At 38.4% G+C, this 12,718-nt stretch overlaps 1 protein-coding gene across 2 annotated transcripts; it reads right to left on the reverse strand.

The window, feature by feature from the left end:
- Positions 1–655: 655 nt before the first annotated feature.
- Positions 656–10,672, reverse strand: LOC122844193 (14-3-3 protein beta/alpha-B-like). Of its 2 annotated transcripts, none has more exons than XM_044139421.1 (6): positions 10,530–10,672; positions 8,123–8,418; positions 6,656–6,779; positions 5,066–5,229; positions 3,181–3,276; positions 656–2,006 (listed from the first exon to the last, which is right to left on the reverse strand). In XM_044139421.1, the coding sequence occupies exons 2-6, from the start codon at positions 8,411–8,413 to the stop codon at positions 1,929–1,931; spliced, it is 753 nt and encodes a 250-aa protein (XP_043995356.1). In that variant the 5' UTR covers positions 8,414–8,418; positions 10,530–10,672; the 3' UTR covers positions 656–1,928. The 2 variants fall into 2 exon arrangements, with proteins under 2 accessions (XP_043995356.1, XP_043995357.1); XM_044139422.1 differs by lacking the exon at positions 10,530–10,672 and adding an exon at positions 10,155–10,523.
- Positions 10,673–12,718: the final 2,046 nt, after the last annotated feature.

Here is a 12,718-nt window from a genome sequence, read left to right on the forward strand (position 1 = left end):
ATCTCTGCTGTGATTATAACAAAACTTTGACCTGCTGAGAGTAACATTGAACTTTTGATATAGCAAACACTAAGCTGTCGGTTTGCCATAAAACAACGGAGGATTCTGTGGAACAGCACCTCGTGTTCACTGTCAAGCATGGTGGAGTAAGTGTAATGCTGTGGCTGTTCACTTCCAAATGCCCTGAGAATCTTGATAGACTACACGAAACATTCATAATTACTTGAAACTCAAGAGCAACTTTTTCAAATCTAAATCTGGTGGACTCTTCAGTAAAGTGAAAATGGGCCATCACTGGGTCATTTGGTGGTGATGATCCAAACCAATGCAGAAATGGCTCATCAGATACAAAGTCGCTATTCTTTCATGAGTCTGTCCACTGACTGAATAATGGAAAACCTGCTGCTAACTATAAAATTTGTTGAATTGTGGCGGTTTTGGCACAAGATTCAATTGTGACAGCAATAACTCTGTTTTAAAGTTATTCATTGGAGCAGGATTTGTTTTCTACTGAATAAATGTACAATAAATTATTTTTTTTCTGACTGTGTGCTGCTCAGGTAAAAGCAACTTATAAAGGGAGTTATAAATTGTAAATGTAGCTGGCACAATGTATATAAAAAAGCTGATTCATCAATACAGACAAAGCAACACAAGTTTGAATGCTTTAATTCCACTTACATGAAAGCACATAACCAAATAATCCACTCATTGTGTAACTTGCAAATTCTGTATCCTGTATCCCACCTTTTCTTTTAAACCAAAATACTGTAATTAGAAGAAACTGGCACTACTTTGTAACTACAAAATGGCTTTTAATGAAGCTTTCTACGACAATTTCTATGCTCACTTATTACTCCACATCATGATTTACTCCCATAAAAAAGGTAAATATATGTTAAAACACCAGGTTAAAGCTAAATACTAAACAAAAACTGCCAGTTTTGAAACATGCCTAACCCCCACACCACACTACTGAGAACCACATACATTCTCCAGGAGTCAAAGGGAATAAAATACAGAAAATTAAAATAGAAAAGAATACCTGAATAGAAAAAGAGTAGAAAGCCACATAAAAGCGCATGGCAAAAAGTATCCTCTGCACCGCTGAAGAGTTAAAATATCAAAAGGTTACAGTATCGAGCCATTTTTAATCAAGTTGTCGTCGTATTAGGCTGTTACCTTTTATGTTGTATGCACAACTGCAGGAAATCAAAGATTACACATTTCACCGTTGATAATAGGTCGCTTAACAAATGGACCAAAGTGTAAGCGGTTGACCAAACAGAAAACACTTCCTGAAACATGTACCATCCATTAACACTACAAGGGACACCAACAGGGCGGGATTGATGCAAGCACTACAGAGACAGATCTTCACCTGTAATAGTGTACAATCACTGCTTACTGTCAGATGGAACATTTAGGGACCCTGTCCTCGTTTTACAGTGGTTTCAGAGAAAGTTTAGTGGACCAAAGTGTTACAAAGGTTGTTTAGTTCAAGTAAAAACAGAAATTGTCCAGAGAGACAGATTAGAGGTTGTCTTGTTTGTTTTCCTGCAACAGCAGCAGCTTGCTACACTGATAAATGTTACAGATCATTGGGGCAGACCTAGAGGAGGGACCTAAAGTCGACAAAACAAAAATACACAGGTTGACGAAATAATAATAATGTTCAAAAGGAAATCAAGTCTATTCCATTCTTTTCTCTGTGGAGGTGCTCATACAATAACCACACACTCACTCACGCACACACTTCAATGCATCTGCACACACATCCTGTACTTTTACACACTGTCAGTGGAGTGTAAACATACATCTCTGTGCATGTGTGTGCACACATGCACACACACACAACCACGCACACAACTTAGGCTGGTGAGAGGTAAAAAATGTGTTTTATTTTTCTCCCGTTGTCTCTCTGTAGTTCAGTTCTCGGCTGCCGGCTCCTGCTCAGTCTCCTTTCCTTCTTCCTCTGCCTCTCCCTGCGCGTCCGACATCCACAGCTGCAACGAGGCGCCAGAGGAATACGGAGTTGAGCACCGTTGATCAAAATCAGCTTTTACAGAGCAAATGCATTAATAAACACTCACCTTTGTCATATTGTGTGACTTTACAAGCACAACCTTCAATTTAAAGGGAACAGACCAACACAAAGTAGAACACAATTGTAAAGTTAAGAGATTGAGATTTGGTTTCAAAAATCAGAAGATGTTACTCTGATATCCCAAAATAAAGAACAAACCGAATGATGAACCAGTAACTCGGACAGGCCAGGTACAAAGAAATGGAGAAGTTTAAAGCAGTTATAATACAACCTACTAAAACACATGAGCAATGATCAATCTATGATGCAGTATTACTGCTCTCATAAAAACAAACAAAGAGAAATACTAACAACCCCAATGATACTTTTAATTATGGAGCTTACCAGATGCAATCATGTAGAGTTTATCGCTACAATAACTCAATGTTCTTCTGGTGACTAAATAAAAAAAAAAAAGGCAAACAAATTCTCCAGCCCTTTACAAAGAAAGACCTGGAAAGGACAGCACTAAACAGTTAAGAGGCGAAGAAAAGGAGCTGCAGAAAACAACAAATAATGTAGGAGAATCTGTCAACTGCACAGCTAGCGTTTGGAAGAGTTGAAAGATAAAAGCCATTGCTGAAGAAAACACACTTTATGTCTGGCTTCCACTTAGACATAAGCTACGTGGGCAAGACAGCACATATGGAGTCCTGACCAAAAAACACGCAAATTGGCCTGCATGCAAAACATTGTCAGAAAACCTCTACTACACGTCTTCCTGAGCACAGTATCCTTACAGTGAAATATGGATATGGCATATTTCACTGGACCATACCAGTGAAATATACTGGACCTTGATCTGCTTTTCAAAAGTAGATCAGACAATAAAATAAATAAATAAATACCTGGCACAATAATCTATCCAAGCAGAATGATTCAGAGTCAAGCATCGTCATGGATGTATAAGAATGGCCCAGTCAAAGTTCTGATCTAATTCCAATTAATCACCTGTTTCCATTTTACAATTATACTCTACATTGTGTTGCTCCACCAAATACAAAATACACAGAAGTTTGTGTGTTTTAATGTGGCAAATGTTCAAAGGGTATGAATACTTTTACATATAGGTCAACATGATGCGAGTCACTCACTGTCAGATTGTCACGAAGCAGCTGCATGATCAAGGTGCTGTCTTTGTAGGAGTCACTGTTGAGAGTGTCCAGCATGGCTATGGCTTCGTCAAAGGCCTGCAGGAGACAAGAGGGGCATATTTAATGGCTAAATGGGGGAACTAAATAAAATACACAAGTCTCAAATTTTTCAAGACTGCTCAAACACAAGATTTGTAGTAGGGTGTAAAGTCAACATGCATAAAACAGAAGACAAACTTTTTGAGATTCTAGTTTATTGTCCACTCTTCAGACTTTCACATACAAAGTGAATTCAGTTTGTTGTGATACCAATTCATGTTTTCTATTCATGTTTCAGAATATTTTATGATCAATGGTGCAGCCAAAACTACAAAGCTGGAATTACAGAACCTTTATTCACCATTTCAGCATGTTGTCCATTTCATACTTCCACTTAAATTTAGAGTTTTGATAACTCTAGATATTTGAATAAATTTAGTAGGTTGGTTTGTCATCTGTAGCTTCGACTGGTCATGAAACATGATGCTGAGGTTGGTTTTAGGGTGTAAAGTCAACATGCATAAAACAGAAGACAAACTTTTGCTTGTCTCCTAAACAGCTTCTGCACCAACTTACATAAGTTCTATATATGATCACCCGTAAATTATTATAGACCAAGATACAGATTGTTTAAAGAATGGTTGATGATCTATGTTTCCTTTGTTAGGTTTGTAAAAATTTAAAAAAATAGGAGAAGTAATGATTTCTTAGGCATCTAAACCACCAGACCCTATTTAAGAACCACAAGTGCAGAAAAGTGGTGATCAAAACCAGTCACTAAGGGCCACTGTCCTGTGTGTATTAGATGTGTTCCCCTAGTTCAGCACACCTGAACCGAAAGAATGGACAATAGGTCCTTTCTGCAGAACCTGATCTCATGTTGAGGAGGTAACCTGGTAATTCTAATCAACCTTGCCGGATTAGGGACAGCACCACAACAAGCTTATGAAGCAACGCTACTCTAGGGGCAAAAAAGCAGGAATGTTTTCAGTATGTAATCTTTAAATGCATGTTTAGCCATTTGTGGATATTCTGTAAAATTACTCAACCTAAATGAGTTGGACAAAAATTTAACTTCTGATGAGACAATTGAAAGGCAAGATGTGAGTATAAATATAAAAAGCCTTTTTTAAAAGCAGCCCAGAAATTCAAAAGTTTTTTCCTATTAAATGTTTTTTCTCCCATAATAACATAGAAAATGTCAAAAGTAAATCTTTTTTTCAGATATTAAACCCGATAATGAATTCATGTTTATTAACTTGTTCAATTAACTTTAGCAATAGTTTTAGTGTAATTTTTAATTGATCACTGAGGACATCATCTGAGCTTGGATTCATGACAGCAGAGGTTCTCCACTGCTGTCATGAAGTGGACAGCAGTGGACAGCAACTGTCAGGATGCTTATAAAAACATAACTTGAGTAAGAAACAGCATGAGATTCCACATACTACAGAATACAAAATGATTTAATGCAAAAATATTGGAAATTTAAACCTTCATTAGTCAATGCTCGAAATTCCAGTTCCAAATTAAACATGGAGATACAGAGCCATCAAGCTTGGCTTAAAGAACATTATCATGTCTTTCTTATATTCAGTACCTCTCACTTTAGAAGAAAATGAAGCAAAAGCTCTGGAGTTCCACATCCATAATGTTTTTCCCAGCTGAATTTAGTCGATCCCTCATTAAAATAGCTGCATGTCCACTGCATCAACATCTTTCCAAACAAATGCTTTAAGTGTGAGTCAGGTAAGCAGCAGTTCTCAACATTAGTTTATAAAAACCCACAGGTTAAGTTGGTTAAATGAAACTAAAACAGGTGTGTGGTTGGAGAGGGGATTGTTACCGATTTGGCCAGTTGGCAGGCCTTATCAGGCGAGTTGACGATCTCGTAGTAGAAAACAGAAAAGTTGAGCGCGAGGCCCAGACGGATCGGATGTGTGGGAGGCATTTCTTTGATGCTGATATCCAATGCCTTCTGGTAGGCCTCTTGTGAGTTGTTGATGATGGCTTCGTGAAAGAAGATGATTAATCAGGTGAGAATACATGTGTTCAAAGGAAGTAAAACATATAAAGGCATATAAAACATCTGGATACTACTATGCATCGGGTCCAAACAGCAACATTTACATCCATTTAGTGATGTTAAGTCCAAATGTCTAAATTCATTGTAAAAGTAGCTTTCTAAAGAAAATCTCATATCCTTTAAACTGATGTATTTTTTCCCTGTTATTTGTTTGGACTTAAGCATTTGTGAATACATAGATGATTTCTAAATTTACTATTATTTTCCTTTATTACCTGCAACGTATTTTAAAACAGAGGTTTTAAACTCTAGTCCTTGGGTACTGGAGTCCTGCAGCTTTTTGTATGAGTTTCTGGTGTAGCACATCTATATAAAATCAATTAGGTCATCAGCAGGACTTTGTAGAACTTGAATGAAGGCTGAGAAAGTAAATGAACTTTTTGATTCACGTATGCTAAACCTGCGGTGCTTCTAAATAAAAATAAATTAAATACTGCAGATTGGAGTTTGAGACCTCAAAACTATCCAACACATCTTGGCTCTTCTGTTATGATTTTTAAAAAAAAGTACTGGTAAAATTCTGAAATACAAAGCCCCATTTTAATTGATAAGTGGAGGAGTTTTCCACCAAATGGGCACTACAGATTTTCACTGCCTAGTATTGGCTGGGAATGTTGATCTGTCTCCATCAGCACCAAACTGATGCCAGGGGAAAGAATTGGAGGTGAGCTCATGGAAACCAACATCCAATCAAAGTACGAGTTAAAAACGAGTAAGTCAATGACATTGGGGCATTTTTTTTGCAAAGACTTATGTAATTTGTGTTGGTATTTTTTATCTTTGCACTGAAGCAGTCTAGGTAGCTTTAGAAGCCCTGGAACCAGGCTTGGCTTAAAGAAAAGCCTGGTGAGAAAAGGCTTTTCTTTAAGATGCTTACAAGATTGGAGAAATACAGATCAATGACTGAACAGGGCTTACACCCAACCAAAAGGAATTGTTTTAGATTTACAGAGGTAATAATAATCCATTCCCTTCACACTTTATAGGTGATTTACATAGAAGTTGCTTTCTGAAACAAACAGTTCACATTGCAGTAGAAAATTAGGAATAAATCCTGTTGATTAAAAGCAGCCATCAGTATGGTGCTGCTCTATTTGCAGCAGCCCATCCCTGCACTACAGCTGACAGATGTAGATCAAGGACATAGAGGATGTCAGTATTCTGCCCACAAACACCTGAAAAACGCCAAGTCTTCACAATATGGAGGATTTACAGGATCTCTGATCAGAACACATTCATCCCCTCAAGCTGACAAATGAGCTACAGACCATTACACAGAAACTGACTGCAGATCTAGGTTTTAGCAGCACGCTAAATATAAAGCAATGCATGAAGTTGTGTTTTGCTTACTTTCCTTATCTTCTCCAGTTGCCACCTCAGCCAGGTATCGGTAGTAATCTCCCTTCATCTTTAGGTAGAAGACTTTGCTGTCAGCGGGCGTAGCTTTGGGGATAAGATGTTTGTCGAGTAAATCCTGGAGAGTAAAGGGTGAAACTTTAAATGCAATGATATAGTAAACTCTAAAAATAAAAAGTTTGAAAATATGAATTAAATAAAGCACTATCACCTTCTTAAAAGCAGATGAGCAATATTAAAACACACTGACAAAAAGAGCCATTTGAGTCATGCCCACTCACACAGGTAGGCACACCTTTCCAGTGAAATTAGCATTTTTATAAAATAGAACAATAAAATTAGTCACATGTTCAGCTCCCCTCTTGTGACAATGGTTTGTAGAACCACCTTTAGATGAAAATCTTTTGGGACATGATGCCACCAGCTTTGCAAGTTTAGAGATTAAGAGCCTCTTTTATGCATAATAGCTTAAACTCAAACTACCCTTCCCATATCAATCAAATTTTCCTTTACCATCCTGAATGTCCCCACTGCTTTCCATGACCTTTATGATCTTGGTCACTAGGACCTCTATCAGTTGCAGCCATAAAGCTCAGTGACAATCTATCCAAGAGGGCGATAATATAATTGGAAAGATGAGCTTTATTGCATGGCACCAAAAACTTTGCAGTCAAATACAGTTCCTACAAGCAGTCTGTCACAATTACTTTTTCCATTCTCCAGAAGATTTCCTCCCAGGATTGAATTGTATTTAGCTTAACTCACCCCCACCTCCTCATCAACTCTCATCCCCACAGCATGATGCTGCCACCATAGCTGAAGAGGTGTAGTTAATTTTATCAGAGCCCCTTCTTTCACATGCTTACTGTGTTCTCTTGTGGCAAATCTCTCTCTTCTTCAAAAGACATTGAATTTATTTAGAGGACTGATAGTAAAATACAATATCCCTGCCTGTATTAAAAACTAGCTGGAATTCAAAGAAACACTGACCAATGGAGCCTAAAGTATATTCCTGACATATAGGTGTAGAAGCAAGTATTTAATTTAAAAAGGAACTGTAAAGCCTTGTGAGGCACTTCTGGGGATAAATCTGCCCTGTGGATGACATGCTGGACTTCTCTCTTTATTCTACACTCCTAAAACATTATGTTTAAGTACCACATTCAGCCAGTAGATGCCACCGCAGTATCCAATGAGGAGCCTCTTCCTGCTACTGCTCTACATGTTAATTGTTGACATAGCACAAAATAATCTTAAAACGACTGAGTAGGCATAAAAGAAAATTTGTAGTGCGGAGATAATCCTGGTTGCTTCAAGTCTTTGAAAACTTGATAAGCAATATACTAAGTAATCCCAGCAATCTATTCATCTTCAAATTGCATGCAAATAAATCTCTGAATCTCTAACTTTCCAATAGTTTAATCAGAAACCTGCTTATTCTTTCTTTCAACCTTTCCTTACCAAAACTTCCTTGCAGATGTCATTCAGTTCTTTCTCGATTTTCTCCCTGTACTCCTTTGCCAGTGCAGTCTTGGTGCTGTCTGACTTCTGCTCCATGCTGGAGACCACCCTCCATGAGGACCTCCTGGCTCCCACCACATTCTTGTAGGCCACCGAGAGCAGGTTGCGCTCCTCGTTGTTGAGCTCCGAGCCCTCCTCAGTGACAGCCTTCATGGCTGCGGCCATGTCGTCGTAGCGCTCAGCCTGCTCGGCCAGTTTGGCCTTCTGTACCTGCTCTCCCTTGTCTGCCATGGCTTCTATGCAGCGCGAGGAAGGAAGGACAGAGAAGAGGAATTCAAGGACAAACAGGAACCAGAGGTGAGTGCTGGATTTGATGCATGAACTAACTTTTACATTTAGCTACAATAACGTAAACACATTTTCTTTGTGTAACAAATGTTTTAGAAATCTGTGACATCATGCACAGCAGCTAAATTTCTCCACTGACAGACAGTGACGGATATTTCTATTCCATTCTCCAATCCCTTCAGTGTTCCACTCTTTGCGAGTAAATCTACACAGCAGCTTCTTAGTTCATTATTGTTATTATTCACACTGAATCACCTGCTTTGTCGTCTCACAGATAGATTTACACAAAGAAGAGATGGAATAAGCTGTTTAAAATAGGAAAGCGCATTTCTTCATTAAAATAGAGGTAAATTTTGGCTGCTGCAGGACAATTTTCTGCATCCACCATGCAATTTTTGTCACATTATACTTCAATTTCTGAGCACAGAAAAAAGAAGCTTACAGTAGGACATTGATTTGTACATACACATTTTCCCTTAGCTTTTAGCCTCTGTCCAAATATACTGGATTTGGAGATGTTGGCATCTCCAAACATTTAGTAGCCTTCTTTTGCAGTGCTCAGCAACCAGCGGGGAAGAGGCAATGCTTCTTTACTCCATGTACCATACTGTCACAGAATACCCTGATCATCCAAGTGTTTATTTTGGCATCTCAGTATACAAACTTTAAACTGCAGGAGTGACGTGACGGAAAATCTTAGCGGTTACCATCTAAAATAGCATGCCTAAAGCCTGCAAACCACCAACACACGCAGACTGCTGTTCAAAGTCAGTAATGCTAACCAAGCTACTCGGCAATATAAGAATAATGACTGCTTTCGTCTTGAATCAAGAAAACCTTGTGTTTACAGAAAGCTTCACATCAACAAATATAAATACCTATGGGACTCTCTTAGCAGTAAGATCAAAGAACTATATATTTTTTTAAAAGTAAGTAAAAACTTTGTAAAAGTATTAGTTTCTGTCTGATCAGTTATTACAGAAAAACAACATAACAGAGAGAACACTTCTGTCTGAATGTATTATAAAAGTAGCCGGTATATCTACACTGTACCAGTGTAGATTTAGCTATCCAATATGTGACCAATCGACTTCTTTATTAACTAGCAATACAAGAATGGAGTGTATGAGTCTCCATAGGGGCTTAGCTGGTAGACAAAAAAATTAAAGCCAACATTGGACAAGAATAACAAATGTAGTAACCCAAACGCCATGTAAGTCCTACTGCCCTGGCAACATGGCAACTGATATATTGCGCTGGAACTTTTATTTTTTTTAACATGTAGAGCACTTAAGTGGATGACCAGGATGTTTCATTCAATAAAATTCCCATCTCTTATATAAGAGACTTTAAAGCTATGAGTCATCCCAGCTTTATAAAAAGACTAAATCAAACGACCATTAACAGGAAGAATTCCCAGCACACACCTGCGCCCTTCTGAGGAATGTCGCCCACCCAGTTTTACCTCACTCTCTCTCTCTCACACACACACACACACACACACGCACGCACGCACACACACACACCTGCCCACTGAGGTCGAACCATGTCCGACAAGATTAGTGATGACTTTCATAAATGAATATGTTATATTTTCAGCGCCTAATGATACTTCACATGGAGAAAATAGGAATAATTTCACTGAACGCGTTCAACGGTGAGATGATTAAAGAGCCTAGCTTACTTCAGTTCACAGTGAACGCCCTTTTTCGCCTTCCGGCAAACAACGGTGCTGCTGCCTTTGCTCCTATTAACCGTCCGGTTTTAAGTCGCTTCATTCACAAATACGTATTCGACACACCCACAAGCTACCCTCTTAAAAAAAAAAAAGCCGAATGCAAGAACAGACGCGTTAACGAGCAGCAGCTTGGCGCTGCTCATTCAGCAGACGCCGAACAATGACTGGGCAGCGGAGCATCAATGACTTCCACCTAGACCCCAGACAAAAACGGCGACCAACGTGGAGCCCACGGCGACTTCATGACGTGCGAAGGGAATTCAACAATGTCTTGGGAAACGTACATCAGTAGTAAAAACGAAAAAAATATGTAGGACTGACCTGTGAATGTCTTTAAACGATGTCGCTCCTGATGCCACCGCCGCACAGCTGATGTTCTCTCCCGCTCATCCACGGGGTTTCCCTCCAATCAAACGCACAGGAGCAGGGTCGCACCGGGACGGATGACGTCAGGCTCATGTTGCTAGGTAACCAAATTTACAGGCAAATTTTTTTTACCGCCTTTTGACCAATCGGAAATCTTTTTAGCTGAACTTCCTCTTTTTTGTCTAAATCTAAAAAAAATATTGAAGGAAGATATTACACGCCCAAGTCTTTACAATGCATTTCTAACTAATAAATATTTAACAAAATTTTCTTATCCTCCTTTCAATCTTCGTTAGCAAACAATCCCTGGGTTTTTCCCTTTCTCACTCAAAGCAATTTAAAAAAAACCTTGTTTATATAGTTAGGAAGACGTAACAGTAGGAAAGAGACTTTGTGACAGAACCATATTACTACTAATAATAATAAATAAAATTGAACACGATAATAGCAGTGTAGTAAATGTAAAAAGTATGATTATTGATACTTAATAACATAATAATGTCATATTCTGAGTGTAAATGGAAAATTACCTTTGACAGAATAAATTAAATTCTAACTAGGTTTTTCTTGCTAGAATTAAAGATTTAGGCACATTTAAAGCAAAGAGATAGAACACAGGACAAAAACTCCAGAGAATGTTAAATGTTTTATATTATTTAAAAATATACTATTTGTAAAAGTGAAGCCAAGCAGAAAAGGATCGTGCTAGCCTGATCTGCCTACTATTACTTAGACAGTCTATATTTATTCAGAAGCTGCTTGGAAAAAAGCAGTGTTGATGTAGGACTGACCTGTGACAAAATGTACAAAACAAAATGCAACCTAAAATACTTTTTGCTCTCCCTACACATAGAGTGCCATGGAGAACTATTTTCCTTATGACATACCTCTTTTACGTTCTTGGAGTAGTGTTGTAAACATGGCTAGGTTTTGATGGGAACGTAGGTGTAATCACAGACATAGATCCTCTCTGTCACCGTAATAGAATAGTAAGGAAGTCTCAGAGTCATCGGTTGTGCCCCTGACTGGAGCAATGACTGATTTAGCTTCAAGAAGTAAGACTCAACAGTGCAATAGTGATTTGTACTTTGGTTTTCCAAAGGGCGTGTCCTGGATTTTGAGGTTTGCTGAGGCAGGCAAGAAGTAGCTGGAAAATGACTAATGCTCCTCTGACATTGAAACAAGGTCATTCAAAAACAACACACACAGGAATAATGTTGCCAATATGGAGCAGAATGTCTCTTCAGATTGAGTTGCTTTTCTCAAAAATGAACCGGTCCAAATCAAAGAACATCAACAGATTTTTGGTTTCATGACAAGCACAGCTCAGACAGAGACCGCTGGCTGAAAATAGGTGCTCTATAGCCAGGGAGAATTGCTTCACCTATTATGCCAGCTATTTTAATTTTTTTACCCACATTGCCCTCCCTCCAAACCCCTCTGACTCCATCCTGCTTGAACACAAACTACCCTCAGTCATTTTTTTCTTCATGTTTGTATGAATGGCCAGGTGTGGCATTCTTTCATTCACAAGTTTATAGACAGGAAGGAAGGAAATGAATTGTGCTTGAAACAATGCAGGCAGTGAGTCACAGAGTCGAGTCACTCAAACATTTAAAGCAACAGGCAGCGTAGCTTTTACTCTGTTGATTTGTCTCCTACTGAGTCATCAGAAGGAAGGAGTTTTGAAGCCAAATAATTATTTACAATCCCTTGAAATGATCTCTTCCCCTTGATCCCATTCACATTTTATGACTGCAGAGTTAAAACAAAACATTTTTTAACATAAGAAATCTGCAAAGGTTATGTATTTGTTTTAATAACCCTCCATTTAATAGATTGCAGAACCAAAGTGCACCTAAAGTTGTACTTTAAAAAACAAATTGTTAGGTGATGTTGCACCTAAAGTTGTTAGGTGCAACATCACCTAACAACTTTACACATAGAAACAGATTTTTTGTTTAGTTAAATAAGTGAAGATCTGCCAGATTGGAGGTAAAAGATCTGAGACCATCAATCTTGAAGTCTTGTCACCTATTCTCAATTGGATTTAGGTCTGGACTTTGACTGGGCCATTCTAATATGCACGTCATTTCATCAAAAATCATTTAATTGTATTGGTGGCTGGAGGTTTGGGTTTTTAT

Source organism: Gambusia affinis, linkage group LG14 (assembly GCF_019740435.1).
Source record: "Gambusia affinis linkage group LG14, SWU_Gaff_1.0, whole genome shotgun sequence".
NCBI lineage: Eukaryota > Metazoa > Chordata > Actinopteri > Cyprinodontiformes > Poeciliidae > Gambusia > Gambusia affinis.